Source organism: Myxocyprinus asiaticus, chromosome 6, assembly GCF_019703515.2.
Source record: "Myxocyprinus asiaticus isolate MX2 ecotype Aquarium Trade chromosome 6, UBuf_Myxa_2, whole genome shotgun sequence".
Classification (NCBI taxonomy): domain Eukaryota; kingdom Metazoa; phylum Chordata; class Actinopteri; order Cypriniformes; family Catostomidae; genus Myxocyprinus; species Myxocyprinus asiaticus.
Genome location: NC_059349.1, coordinates 42,925,229 through 42,940,705, shown reverse-complemented (window position 1 = coordinate 42,940,705; position 15,477 = coordinate 42,925,229). Strand labels below are relative to the sequence as shown.

At 36.5% G+C, this 15,477-nt stretch overlaps 2 protein-coding genes across 4 annotated transcripts in view; both read left to right on the top strand.

Moving 5' to 3' along the window:
• The window catches only part of LOC127441896 (guanylate-binding protein 1-like), a 67,227-nt gene extending 57,798 nt beyond the window's left edge, over nt 1–9,429 (top strand). For all 3 annotated transcript variants that reach the window (XM_051699455.1, XM_051699454.1, XM_051699453.1), the window contains 6 exons: nt 2,927–3,169; nt 3,320–3,468; nt 4,456–4,587; nt 7,816–8,028; nt 8,127–8,229; nt 8,442–9,429. In XM_051699455.1, the coding sequence (XP_051555415.1) occupies nt 2,927–3,169; nt 3,320–3,468; nt 4,456–4,587; nt 7,816–8,028; nt 8,127–8,229; nt 8,442–8,833 (1,232 nt within the window). In that variant the 3' untranslated portion in view covers nt 8,834–9,429. The remainder of the gene's footprint in view (nt 1–2,926; nt 3,170–3,319; nt 3,469–4,455; nt 4,588–7,815; nt 8,029–8,126; nt 8,230–8,441) is intronic.
• Nucleotides 9,430–9,642: 213 nt separating this feature from the next.
• helz2b (helicase with zinc finger 2b) overlaps nt 9,643–15,477 on the top strand; it is a 49,482-nt gene continuing 43,647 nt past the window's right edge. The window contains exon 1 of the mRNA XM_051699437.1: nt 9,643–9,687. The gene's annotated coding sequence lies outside the window, so the exon portion shown is untranslated. The remainder of the gene's footprint in view (nt 9,688–15,477) is intronic.

Here is a 15,477-nt window from a genome sequence, read left to right as displayed (position 1 = left end):
CTGTACATGCTCATACTTTTCATGTTCATACATTTCAGTTGGCCAAGATTTCTAAAAATCCTTTCTTTGTAATGGTCTTAAGTAATATTCTAATTTTCTGAGATACTGAATTTGGGATTTTCCTTAGTTGTCAGTTATAATCATCAATAAACATTTGAAATATATCAGTCTGTGTGTAATGAATGAATATAATATACATGTTTCACTTTTTGAATGGAATTAGTGAAATAAATCAACTTTTTGATGATATTCTAATTATATGACCAGCACCTGTATTTGGGAGGATACTACCTTTTCTAGTATTTTCGACATAAACGGGAGATTTGAAATCGGTCTATAATTAGCCAGTTCTCCAGGATCAAGTTGTGGCTTCTTAATAAGCGGTTTGATAACTGCCATTTTAAAGTTTCTTGGGACATGTCCTAAGGATAGCGAGGAGTTAATAACATTAAGAAGAGGTTCTGAGATTACTGGGAATACTTCTTTTAAGAGCTTGGTTGGTATTGGCTCTAACAAACATGTTGTGGCTTGTGATGTTTCGATAAGTTTTGTTAGCTCTTCATGACCTATGACAGCGAAGGATTGAAGTTCACGTGAGGAAAATTATGAGACGCTGTTTTCTGAGATGCTGTGACAGATGATTGCATAATTCCAATTTTATTTCTGATTATTTAAATTTTATCAGTAAAGAAATTCATTGTGCTGTGACAGAATATCTGGTTCAGTTGAAGCTTTATTCCTAACCAATTTAGCCACAGTACTGAATAAACACCTAGGATTGTTGTGGTTATTTTCTATGAGTTTGCTAAAATATGATGACCTGGCAGCTTTTAGTGCCTGTATGTAGCTACAGACAGTATCCCTCCATGCACTGCGAAATACCTCTAATTTTGTACTCTTCCACTTGCGCTCCATTTTCCAAGCAGCTCTCTTGAGAGCATGAGTGTGATCATTGTACCATGGTGCAGGGCTTTTTTCTTAAATTTTCTTTAATTGAAGGGGGGCGACACTATCAAGAGTGCTAGAGATGACTGTATTTATATTTTCTGTTATTTCATCAAGTTCTTCTAGGCTTTGGGGTTTACTGAGTGTATGAAATAGATCTGGAAGTTTATTAGTGAAGCTATCTTTATTGGTCGAAAGAATAGTTCTACCTGAACGATAGCGTGGTGTAGATTGAGTAACATTAGCTGATCGCAGCATACAAGAGACGATGTAATGATCCGAGATGTCATCGCTCTGCGGCAGAATTTCTATATTATCAATATCAACTCCATATGACAGAATTTAATCTAGCGTATGATTATGGTGATGAGTTGGTCCTGTTACATTTTGTCTGACTCCAAGAGAGTTGAGAATATCGATAAATGCTAATCCCAATGTGTCATTTTCATTATCTATGTGAATGTTGAAGTCACCAACAATTAAAGCTCTATCTACAGTGACTACAAGATCTGATAAAAAAATTTGCAGATTCACCAAGGAAATCAGAATAAGGCCTGGATGATCTATATACTGTAGCAAGGGTAAAAGACAACAGAGTTTTTTTCATTTATATCTATATCTGACGGTGTCACATTAAGCATTATTAGTTCAAAAGACTTACATTTATATCCTGTCCTCTGAGTAACACCAAAAACTTCACTGTAAATTGTAGCAACACCTCCTCGACCCTTCAGACGAGGCTCATGTTTATAACAATAACCTGGGGGAGAAGATTCATTTAAACTAATATATTCATCCGGTTTAAGCCAGGTTTCAGTCAAACAGAGCACATCCAAACAATGATCTGTAATAATTTCATTTACAATTAGTGCTTTGGTAGAAAGAGATATAATGTTTAGCAGCCCTATCTTTATATGGTGTTTATCTTTAATTTGTTTGTTTTGTTCAAGTTTGACCTTAATCAAATTTTTTCTAAATGATTTAATGAGGGTTTTGTGTTTGGTAGTTTGGGGAACAGACATAGTCTCTATATGATATCTAGGTAATACAGTCACTATGTGTTGTAGTTTATGTGACCTGTATGACGTCTCAAGGCAGCTAGCAGACGTTCAGATTAGCCAGTTTGTCTGCTTCCTGACCTGGGCCCCATTTAGTCAAATACTATCATTATTAAGACTATGAGCCAAATTAATAGAGAGGAGAGTGGCACCTTCACTGGAGGGATGGAGTCCGTCTCTCTTTAGCAGGTCAGGTCGACCCCAAAAACTCCAGGTTTAAATCCATATCTTCAGAAACGATATGATAACTGTGGGTGAGAAATAAATCACTATACATTTTTTACTATCAATATCCATGTTTACGTTCACTTCCACATTCTTCTTCTTTTGATTTTGCCAATTTGCATTCTTCGTGCATATCACCACCTGCTGGTCAGGGCTCATCAAAGGTGGAGATTTTTGGTAAAAAAAAAAAAAAGGACTTAAATGTTTATCTGTTTCTCCCCCACACCTATGATATTGGTTCTGGAGATATTTTAACCACTAGAGTTGTATAGATTACTTTTATGTGCTTTTTGTACCTTCAGAGTTCTGGCCATCATTCACTTGAATTGAATGGACAAACAGAGCTGAGATATTCTTTTAAAAATCTTAATTTGTGTTCTGCAGAAGAAAGAAAGTCATACACATCTGGGATGGTATGAGTGTGAGTAAATGATGAGAGAATTTTCATTTTTGGGTGAACTATTCCTTTTAATCGCATTGTAAGAGGAACAGACTTTCAGTTGTTATCCACGAGAAAAAAAAAAGAAAGAAATGAAACAAGGCAAGGCTATTTGTAATTTTTATACACATGCACATATTTAAACATTAAGCTAAAAAAAATGCATTACAAATGTTGACAAAATTGTTCTTAGTGCAGTTGACTGAAAAAAACAAAAAACAAAAAACAAAATTGTATTTCTCCTGAAAACCTCATTTAGGTGTGAATAAGAAAACCAGTGACTACAACTTGCCCCGTCAATGCATCCGGAATTATTTCCCAACCCGGAAGTGCTTTGTGTTCCCATCTCCAACCTCATCAGATAAAATGAAATGCTTAGAAAGTCTACAAGAAGAAGACCTAGTGCCGGATTTTTTGGAGGTCACACATCATTTCTGTCACCACATGTTTGTTGAGAGTGCTGTGAAAACACTGAAAGGAGGACACAGAGTTACTGGGAGATGTGAGTGTTTTACTTAAATATAATTAATTATGAAGATAATTATCTTCAGTTTTATGACAATAGCATAACTGTAAACAACTGTTGAACTGTGCTATCAAACGAATCAAATGGTCCAATTTATTAAAACAGTGTATGTGTTTGTGTTGTTAGTACTTGGTCATCTGGCGCAGAATTATGTGGATACAATCAGCAGTGGTCGTGTACCCTGTATGGACAATGCAGTGGTTACTCTGGCAAATCTAGAGAACCAGGCAGCCGTTCAAGAAGCTTTAAAAGTGTATCAAAGTGGGATGGAAGAGGTAAGACATACATATTCTGATATAGTATCAAGTCAGTGTTGTTACTCATTGAATGGCTCACATTTTACATACTGTCCTAAGTGTTTATACAAAAACACAGATGTAATAGGACAGAAAAATCACAAATGAGATCTCTCTGATCTAAATTGTTTCTGTTAGACAGCAATTAAATGGACTTGTGCTTCTCAGATTTGTCTTGCTGAGGTTCTTACTCATAATGTACATCAGCCGCTGTCTCATTTGTGGCTATTTTTATTTCTCCTGAGGAATTTTAGGAAAATATCTGAGACATATTTGATACTGTAAATAAACCATTGTGAGAACTCCATTAAGTCTCCTGAACTATGGATATCCAGCCTATTGTTTATTGATTAAATTGTATTGTATGCTATGTATTATAAAACAACCTTGGGTTTTCAAAGGTGCTATATAAATAAAACTATGTTAATTATTGCTTTTGTTGAGATCATTTTTAATCCAAGCACTTTTGAGGAAGACTGCAATTTATGGGGTATTCAATTCACTCAGCAGTTGAAACTGCCTGATGTTTTTTAAACAGCTTTATAAAGCGTCCACATGACCAGTGGCCCACATTTTGTTCTTGTGACATTTATTAAGCATAAGTTGACAACTTATCTGCATTTTAATATGGTCATATTAAATAATAGGTCTGTGAGGGAACAAATGTGGATTGAAAAGTGAATTAAACCTATTTAGTGTAACTCTATTGGTGGAACTGCCATCAGCATGCAAAAACATAACCAAGGACACTGCATTTGGATATCAAAATAAATGCAATCCCACAATAACATATGAAATTTACTAGTCTACAAGGTCAGTCAATAAATAAAGGTGTGCCGTTGCCAAATATACATTAAGGCATTCAACATGCTTTTGAAACTTTGCAAGTATCAGAACTGCTTCAGTCATTCACTGAAAGCATACACATACAGTACACAATTTTTAAATTATAAGTGTGTTTTGCAGGTGAAGAGTAAGTTTCCAGTAAATGTGACTGATCTTACATCGGAACACCAGAAGTTCAGCAACTTGGCTACCTCCGAGTTCATGAAACGTTCCTTTAAAGATGAAAAAGGAGAATACCATACAAAACTACAGGTATGTTTCAAAATCAGATAATCATACATACCAACTTATACAGCATACAGACATAATAATGCAGCCATTATTTAACATTTTAATAAATATACATAAGTTTGTTACTTTAGTTCTCATTATGCATTATTTTAAAATGATATTTAACCCTACTATTTTCTTAAGAAACTGCAACCTCCTTTTGTCCTTCAGGTCATTTTTGACCCATTTTGAAACCATTCCAAATGCATACATTCTTGATTAGTGTACACACACACACACACACATATACAGGTGCATCTCAATAAATTAGAATGTCGTGGAAAAGTTCATTTATTTCAGTAATTCAACTCAAATTGTGAAACTCGTGTATTAAATAAATTCAATGCACACAGACTGAAGTAGTTTAAGTCTTTGGTTCTTTTAATTGTGATGATTTTGGCTCACATTTAACAAAAACCCACCAATTCACTATCTCAAAAAATTAGAATACATCATAAGACCAATAAAAAAACATTTTTAGTGAATTGTTGGCCTTCTGGAAAGTAGGTTCATTTACTGTATATGTACTCAATACTTGGTAGGGGCTTCTTTTGCTTTAATTACTGCCTCAATTCGGCGTGGCATGGAGGTGATCAGTTTGTGGCACTGCTGAGGTGGTATGGAAGCCCAGGTTTCTTTGACAGTGGCCTTCAGCTCATCTGCATTTTTTGGTCTCTTGTTTCTCATTTTCCTCTTGACAATACCCCATAGATTCTCTATGGGGTTCAGGTCTGGTGAGTTTGCTGGCCAGTCAAGCACACCAACACCATGGTCATTTAACCAACTTTTGGTGCTTTTGGCAGTGTGGGCAGGTGCCATATCCTGCTGGATAATGAAATCAGCATCTTTAAAAAGCTGGTCAGCAGAAGGAAGCCTGAAGTGCTCCAAAATTTCTTGGTAAACGGGTGCAGTGACTTTGGTTTTCAAAAAACACAATGGACCAACACCAGCAGATGACATTGCACCCCAAATCATCACAGACTGTGGAAACTTAACACTGGACTTCAAGCAACTTGGGCTATGAGCTTCTCCACCCTTCCTCCAGACTCTAGGACCTTGGTTTCCAAATGAAATACAAAACTTGCTCTCATCTGAAAAGAGGACTTTGGACCACTGGGCAACAGTCCAGTTCTTCTTCTCCTTAGCCCAGGTAAGACGCCTCTGACGTTGTCTGTGGTTCAGGAGTGGCTTAACAAGAGGAATACGACAACTGTAGCCAAATTCCTTGACATGTCTGTGTGTGGTGGCTCTTGATGCCTTGACCCCAGCCTCAGTCCATTCCTTGTGAAGTTCACCCAAATTCTTGAATCGATTTTGCTGGACAATCATAAGGCTGCATTTCTCTCGGTTGGTTGTGCATCTTTTTCTTCAACACTTTTTCCTTCCACTCAACTTTCTGTTAACATGCTTGGATACAGCACTCTGTGAACAGCCAGCTTCTTTGGCAATGAATGTTTGTGGCTTACCCTCCTTGTGAAGGGTGTCAATGATTGTCTTCTGGACAACTGTCAGATCAGCAGTCTTCCCCATGATTGTGTAGCCTAGTGAACCAAACTGAGAGACCATTTTGAAGGCTCAGGAAACCTTTGCAGGTGTTTTGAGTTGATTAGCTGATTGGCATGTCACCATATTCTAATTTTTTGAGATAGTGAATTGGTGGGTTTTTGTTAAATGTGAGCCAAAATCATCACAATTAAAAGAACCAAAGACTTAAACTACTTCAGTCTGTGTGCATTGAATTTATTTAATACACGAGTTTCACAATTTGCGTTGAATTACTGAAATAAATGAACTTTTCCACGACATTCTAATTTATTGAGATGCACCTGTATACACACACTGAATATTAATGGAGGAACAGAATCATTTTTAAAGATTTTTTTTAAATAAAAAAAAGTTTTAATAAAACTTGGCAAACATTGGTCTCAATTTACGTTTATTTCAATCACTTTTTGGCATTTTTCAATATCTTAACTATATAACAACAATTTCTGATTTATTTTGTTTGTAGAAAATCAAGTGTACTTTTTTGAGTTACAATTTCAGTAAATGCCTATTTCACATAGAAAATACTTGTGTGAGCTGCCTTTTCCAGCAGTCAAAATGGGCCCACTTTGCACATCCATTGCAACAAATCCATTCCTTCCCACTAATGTCAAACAATTAGTTGCAGTGATACAGGGGTTTAGGAAGGTGCCGTAATGGTTCTTCTTTTTCTTTTAATGCCATCTTATGTTTTAGGAGAAAATTATATTCATATAAGTATTTTACCGTTGGCGGGGCTTTAGCCACATTGTACCCTATCATACAAAATCATGTTAGTAAACTTATTTCCGTGTGTGTGTGTGTGTGTGTGTGTATGTGTGTGTGGACAAGTGCATGTGTGTACAAAACCCCTTTGAGAGAGTATGTAATGTGTGGGAAAGATGCAGTACCTAGTGGAGCAGGTAGGGGAGCTAGAGAAGAGTATGGGGCTATGGGCTAAATTTGAGAAAATTTGGAATATTTTAAGGTCAAATATGATTCATAGATGTACAAAAAACTATTTAAAGCTGTGTAACATCCAGAAAGTCTGAAGGTGAAAGGTCACAACTCGGTCAAAATTGACCAGTTAAGGTTTTAAACTGTTATTTCTCTTAATTATATACAAAATATTATTTTCTTGTTATTTTGTTTTTGATGGTCTTGACAAAGTTGCAATGTTTGGTTCTCGTACCAAAAATGATGCTGCATTTATAATGTATTCGTTACTTGTCCCTGGTAAAACAATTACCCTGAAACAACAGGAGGGTTAATCCAAGTATTTAAATATTGCCTCTTGAATATGCAGGAAGAATAGTTATCAATTTAATTTATGAAAGGTGGAGGGGGAGCCAGATTGTGATTGATTAATTCGATTTTTTTTTTAAGTATCTATTTTTTTCACTGATAATGCAGCAGCGGTAAGACAGACAAAGTGTTAGTACGTCATTTATCTTTGCGTTAAAACAGAAAACGCACACACACAAGAACTGAACCTAGAGGAAAATCTTCCTAAAAGCGTGAAAGCCGTTATGACAGCAAAGGCAGGACCAACTCCCAATTAATGCCCATGGGTTTGCAATTAAACATTCAACAGGCATATATGGGTGTGATGTTAGAGTGTACACATACAGTATATTTGGCCATATAGTGTGTATGTGTCATTTACCTCTGTATGCATGTTTATAGGAAGACATAGATATGTACTATGTAGACCTGATAGATAAGAATGAGATGGCATCACAGCAAAAGTGCGGACAGCTGCTGAAGAATTTGTTCTCTGAGATGAGTGAGCGGTTGCAGAATGGAGTGTACAGTCAGTCTGGAGGATATGAACTCTATTGCAGAGACAGAGATGACATCATTGCAAAATACCGCAGTGAGCCCAACAAAGGAGTCAGGGTGAGGACATTTACTGAGTGTGTTTGTGGGTCTGGACTTGAGTGTGTGGGTGTCTACAGTATGTAAGTGTGTTTTCTAAGATTGTTGTTTATGTGCAGGCCGAGGCTGTGCTGAATGAGTTTTTGAATGAAAGGGGAGCTGAAGCAAAAAGTATCCTTTACACTGACAAAAAACTCACTGAGAATGACAAAAAGATTCAAGGTAAATCTTAAAAACTATCCTAAAAAATTAATTAATTTCCCATTTCATTCAATTGACTAATCCTTGAGTAGACGAAAATGCACACGTGAAATTAAAGCAAGATTTTTACTGAAGAGCATGATCTCTGTGGTTATCTTAGAGTGAGGTTGGGTATCGGGTTAGTGCTATTATTTACATAATTTATCTTTTCTTTTTCTTGGCTGAATGGTCAGAGGAGAAAGAAAAGGCGGCTCTGCTGGAACAGAAATGTAAAGAGGAGGAAGAGAAACGAATTGAGAGTGAACGAATGATGGTGGTAGAGAAAAAGCGGCAGGAGGACAGAATGAGGCAGATGGAGGAGAAGATGAAACAGGAGATGCAGCAGCAACAGCAGGAGATGGACAGAGCTCTGGAGAGCAAACTGAAGGAGCAAGAAGAGATGCTAAAGAAAGGTTTTAAAGAGAGAGCTGATTTCCTTGGTGAAGAGATAAAAAATCTAAAGAAAGAAAAGGAAGAGAACAGTGGTGCATTTAAGCAATATGTGATGCCTCTTCTCAGTACTGTGGCAAATGTGCTTCCCAGCTTGCTCCAATACAAAATGATGAAAAGCGTGCTCAAAAAATAATTACAAGGGGGGGATCAAGGGAAGGGCAACAGACACTCATTTACTCCTAATTTAACTTAAGTTTCTTTTTCCTGGGTGTCTGAGTTACTTAAGGCTCTGGCTGAAAGTACATTTACAGACAGTGCTGGGTAGTAACGGATTCCATGGAATCTGGATTATGAAAATCAAGCACTTGTAACTATTCATATAAACTGGATTACACTACAGAAACTTTTTTATGGATTACATGTTAATTAGGCAATGGTAGTAAATTGTTATTGATCACTGTAATTTTCTAATTTTTAAATCTGTTATTAAACAAGGTTTAACAAAATGTAATCTGCCCACATAACCTGATGTTTAGTCCAAACGGGCTACCTAATCCTGATCTATGCTAATCAATGATTAACACCATGAGACACTCCATATATCTTGTACCTCAGTTTAGGAATAATTGATGGACATTTGATTTTATGTTAATATTCGTAGTGTTGCTATTGTTTTATGCACTTAGTTGATTCTGATGTCTCTGTGTAATGTTTAATGGACTTTTAAACAATATCTTAAGGACTTTTTTGTGATGCTCTTTTTGTTATCAATAAAGAATGGAACATTTATTCCTTCCTCTTTGTATTTTTACTCAAATGCAAGTGAGATCAAATAAAAGAGTTAGGTTGAAAGTAATCCAAAAGTAATCATTTTAAATGATCCCAAAATGTAATCTTCAATATTACATTACTGACTGGAATTTTTGTCATGTAATTTGCATTCAGTAGGATATCCGATTAAAATTCAGAAGTAATCCAGCACTGAGTACAGAATACAGTTGTGTGGAATTAATGTCCGAGGTGGTTCAGATGGCAGCAAGAGTGCAGGTAACATAAAGCTATCTTTGTCAGAAATGTAAAATGTGGTATCAAATATACATTAACAGTTTTATCTGTATGAAACTAATTGGCGATCCTTTTAGACGTGCTGCCTTTTTGTCCCTCTCATATATTTATATATTACTCTCGATGTTGTCTGCAGTTAATATTCAATATTCTCTTCTTTCATGATTTCTTTCAGATATTGGGGTGTTTTATTTACAGGCTATTTTCTTAATACTGCAAATTTAATATTAAAACAGAAACAACTTCAGGGACGAGGTCTTTCTAAAGAAGTCAAACCGGTAGACTATTTCCTGTTGTTGTAATCACAAAAGTACGTTGATTACTTCAGCATACTTCACATATATCCGGGGAATTGTTGGGCACTGTTCAACTTTGCGGAAAACAACATGGTTCCTGTAAGACAACTTGTCAGAGGCATCAGGTGCATCATTATTGTAAGGGTACCCAGCAACTGCCTCTGTGCTCTGATGTGTGTGTCAGTGGATAAATATGTAATGAAATAATTCTTATGCACCTGTGCAACTTATTGAGTTTTTATAGTGCTTTCATCAATAGTATTTACAAAGGCATTTACCATCATTTTAACCTCAAGTGCTATTTAGACTTCATGATATAGCAAAGTAATCCTTACATGACATGCAGCACTGTTTATTCACCCTGGAAAAATGTTGAGAGACGATACTGTCATTCAGAGGCTTAAGGTTAAGTTGAGTTGGGGTCAACAGTAAAATCAGTCTAAAATGTACTGACACAAACTTTTTGTTTTGTGTGACAGTTCACATGGAGTTCAGTATTTCCCTCTTTTTCCTGTGTTTTTCACATCGTGTTTAAATCTGGTTGCTACTGTAGGTAATCTGACAAATTTATGAATAAAGAAGCAAGTTTTTTGTTTTGTCTCCAATACCAGGCATGTCCTTGTAATATACTCTCCAGCTTTTCTTTCTCACACAACCTCAAAATCTACAGTTCTCAGCAGCAATTACAGAACACGTCTTTCTACAGTGGATTTTCTGTGGATTAAAATAAGCATTTGTTGCATAATGTTGATACCACAAAAACTAAAAAACTTTGACTTGTTCCTTCTTTTCTTAAAAAATAAAAGAAATAAAAGAAAATGCAGTTATGGTTTTTAAACCAGGAATATCCTTTCAAAATGAATATCAAAATGAATATAGATTATACATTTTTTCAAACTTTTATTTTTGTTGTAATATGATCAACAACTCAGCAGTTGGTATATATCAGACCCTGTTATCATTAACCAATGCTAATGTAATTGGCAAAGGTGATATAATTATATAACTGAAATATATAAAAATTCTGCTGGCTATTATATATATATATATATATATATATATATATATATTTTAGGTTGGACCTCCTCTTCGGTTCAAATCTCTAAATATCAAGTTATTTATTCAGTTTTATTCATGGCCATTCATGTTCTTTCATAAATGTGAATGACATTAGTACAGTGTCTTTGTTATGTGAGCAGCACATGTTCAGTGAGCTATCAGCACTAGTGTTCTTGACATTCTTGATATTCTCTCAACATGATTTCCTTTAAAGCTGCTTTGAAAAGATGTGTATTGTGAAAAGTGATATACAAATAAAAATAACTTGACTTGACTTGTTCTCACCATAGATTGACGCTACAGCAGTCACTGAAGCTGTGGGTTTGATGATCAGATGAACTGCCAGACAATTTTGTTCATGTCAGACTGGGTGTGAGTAAGTCCATAGCAATGGCAACAGCACAGTCTAGAGATGCTCAGCTGCAGAAGTTCATGCAGTTGTATGAGCTGAGAGCTGCATGTCCTGGTTGTACTCATAAACACTCTTGTATTTCCTATGTCATAATTTCAAACACTCACCGTTACACTCATAATCTGCCTCTCAACAGTGCAAAGGAAAAAAGAGGGGTACCAAAAAGTGTACCCAATAAAGTTTTTTTATATCAATTGTATTTTTTTATATTTAATTGAATTGCTCAGGAATCTTTCATTTGCAGCTGCTTAGCTGTGGACAGTGTTCAAACTGTGTTAGAGATTTTGGGGGATTAAAACGCTTTAAGCCCACCAACTATGCAATTATATATTAACAAATTAAATATTAATACAGCTTATCATTGTCACCTGTTTAATCACAGACTGGTTTCTCTAACAAAATGACAGGCCACCACATGTTTACCTGACCAAGATTTCCCAAGAATCCCTACAGTATAGTACTACAAATTCGATAATTCAACATATTGATTAAAATGAGTAATCTTGAAATTTTAATGAGTTTTAAGATGAAAATAAGATGTTATGCTTAATAATAGACTATAATTATCAGAATTTTTAAAAGTGACCACCATGGATGAGATATAGTACATGGGGTATGTTAGAACTATAAATAAGATGTAGCCCATTACTAATGATTGTAATGTGATGTAATGAGTAATGTACTTATGTCTGTAGATATAGATGGTTTATGCTAGTCTCTCTTCCTCTCTTTCTTTCTAGGTGCCTGTGTTATTGAGCTTGAAATCATTATCACCAAGGAGACTGCAATGTCAAGATGTACAGTGAAAAAGGAGTTACATTTTGGTCTGTTCTCACCCAAAACCAACTGGACTGCTTCGGAAGACACTGGACTGGATGGATTATGTTTATGCTGACTTTATCTGCTTTTTGGAGCTTCAAAGGCCTGATTGCCATTTACTTGCATTGTATGGACCTACAGAGCTGAGATATTCTTCTAAAAATCTTAATTTGTGTTCAGTAGAAGAAAGAAAGTCATACACATCTGGGATGGCATGAGGTTGAGTAAATGATGAGAGAATTTTCATTTGTGGGTGAACTAACCCTTTAACTGGTCCAGCATCTGGGAAAGGCATTTAAAACTAGCACAGGTATTTAAGACACAGTATTTTACAAAGTTTAATAGCATAAGTTGTATTTAATGCATTATTTTTTTTACGTGTTGCAGGCTAGCAGCAAAGTAAATATGCAGCGCAAATTATGGTGACTTCTGGCACATCAACATTTCACTGTAGACGCTAGAAATCTCCCACCTCTTACAGAAATTGAAAATACGATTGATAAGCAAATATCCAATCACTTCTGAAACAAACATTCTGATTGGTCACTCAACAAACAGTCTATCTTGCCCGTGCCTTTAGTCATGGGCTTTTAGAGAGGATCTTTGTACACTTATTAAAAAACAACACACACACATAATTCACTTAATGGTGCTGCGACATCACCTCAGTAGATTGAAAAATGATCGGTCAAAAGCCTACTCATTGTTCTGCTGGCCATACGTGTCATTAATCATTTTAGGTGAGCACATGCAAAATCCTTAGAAAGATTGGTGGGCATACGGCTTGCGTATGCCCTAGACTACACTGCTGTTTTCATGTAAAAAGACATGAGAGAGAGAAAGTGGTAAGGGCGCTTACACCTGAGCTAGATTATGTCTAACACCTGTCTCTAATTCCAGTGAGCATGGGGAGAGCGGCAGATAAACGGCCACGCCACCAGCAGAGAGGCAGAGAGAGTCTGGCACAAGGGAGCCTACAGTGCTTGTGGAAGCTGATGTGTTTGTGTTTGTGAAGCTGATGTGTTTACGTTCGTGAAGCTAATGAGTTTGAGTGCCTACGTGCCTCTGAGACTGTTGAGTTTGTGAAGCTGTAAAGCATTGAAGTGGCCGATTAAAAGCCTTACCTGAGTATGGAAAAACCAACTTCCCTGTGTACTCCTTCCCCTCTGTTTGTGGAGTCCTTCACAGACAGTTCTACAAAATATTGCCATTTTTTTCTTATGTGAGTAGATGTCAAAGATATGGACTTTAGCAGATCTAAATGTTCTTCCTGAGTTTTCATTAACAATAACCCTACAATGATCATTAAAATTAATCATTATGTTTTTATTTTCAAAGTATTTGTAATTTGAGAGTGTGATATCATGTTTGTTCTTCAGCCTTCCTTAAGAAAGAAGAGCTAGATGTATTGCTGTCCTTATTCCCTGAGGATAGCACTTTGCTGGTGGTCTTGGGGACTTCAATATTCACCTGAAAAAACCTCAAGCGGCTGACTTTCCAGCTCTTCTGACCTCATTTGACCTTACAACATTGCATACCCCTGCAACACACAGAGCAGGAAAACAGCTTGTTCTCATTCTTACCCATAATTGTATCTCCAATAATCCTCTTGTCATTTCTCTACATATTTCTGACCATTTCTTCACCCAGTTCATTGCCACTTTCCCTTCTTCCTTTCTTCTCCTTCCTCCTATGGCTTCCTTCCACTGTAACCTCTACTCTCTATCCCCAACTCGCTTCTCTTCTGTAGTCTCTGCATGGTCCACTAATCACTTCTCTTCCCTTGATGTTAATTAAGCTACAAATGCTCTTTGCTCAATATTAACTTCTTGCCTTGATAGTGTCTGTCATTTTACCTCCAGGCCAGCACGTCCCACATGCTCTAGCCCCTGGCTGTTGGATGAACCATCCGTGTCCATGAGCACCGCACTAAGCTCAGGACCGAGGAGAGGAAGTGGCGCAAGTCAAAAGACCCTGCTGACCTGAGCAATTATTAATCTTTTCTATCCTCTTTTCCCTCTAGTGTTTTTGCTGCTATTATTGATTATTACCAGAATAAGATCAGTAACACTTCAGATTCCCGTAACTGTTTTCAACTTTCTCTTCTCTATCCTCCGTCACATCTCCCACTAGTTCTCTGACTACTGATGACTTTGGCATGTTTTTTACAGACAAAGTAGCAAACATCAGCAACATACACCATATTTTAATTCTTCTTGATCTAAACTCAACCTTGACACTGTTTGTCATAATATCCTTATATCTCATCTCTGTGAAATTGGCAACACTGGTTCAGCTCTCACTTGGCTTACTTCTTATCCCACAAATATTTAATTACTATACAGTAGTATAAATCTACTACTGCTCTTCTCACACAAGGTGTTCCACAGGGTTCAGTCCTTGGACCATTACTGTTTATTATCTATATACTCCCACTTTGTCACATCATCTGTAAACATGGCCTTAACTTTCGCTGATATGCTGATGACATTCAAATTTACCATACCGCCAGCTCTGACTCACTTCCTCCTCCTGCTTCATTCATTGCATGTATTAGCAACATTAAACAATGGATGTTCATGAATTTACTCAAACTAAATACAAATAAAACTGAAATACTGTTAATTGGAACTAATGCTCAAATAAAAAGTTTGGACCCTCTGCATCGGTTCATGTCAAGCCTTCCCACACTGTCCCTAATCTTCTTTTGATTCTCACATTTCCATTGTCATCGAAAATGCTTTTTTCCATCTACGGAATATTGCACGCCTCCGATCTTCTCTCACCTTGGCTGATGCTGAAACCCTAGTATATGCATTGATCACATCACGCCTGGATTATTGCAATGCCCTGCTTGTTGGCTTAACCAAAAAAAGAATTGCTAGGCTGCAGCAAGAGTCCTCACCTTCACTAAGCTTTCTAATCACATTACACCTCTTCAATATGATCTCCACTGGCTGCCTGTTGCATCTCGTATTAAATACAAAATACTCCTAACATTTAAGGCTTTACATGGGATACTTCACAGTGAGCCTGGTTTCTCCCAAGGTTATTTTTCTCCATTAACAGACATCTTATGGAGTTTTGTGTTCCTTGCCACAGTCGCCTTCGGCTTGCTCACTGGGGTTATAAATACAATTATTATTTAATTACTTATTTTTAAACACAATTCACATCATATTTATC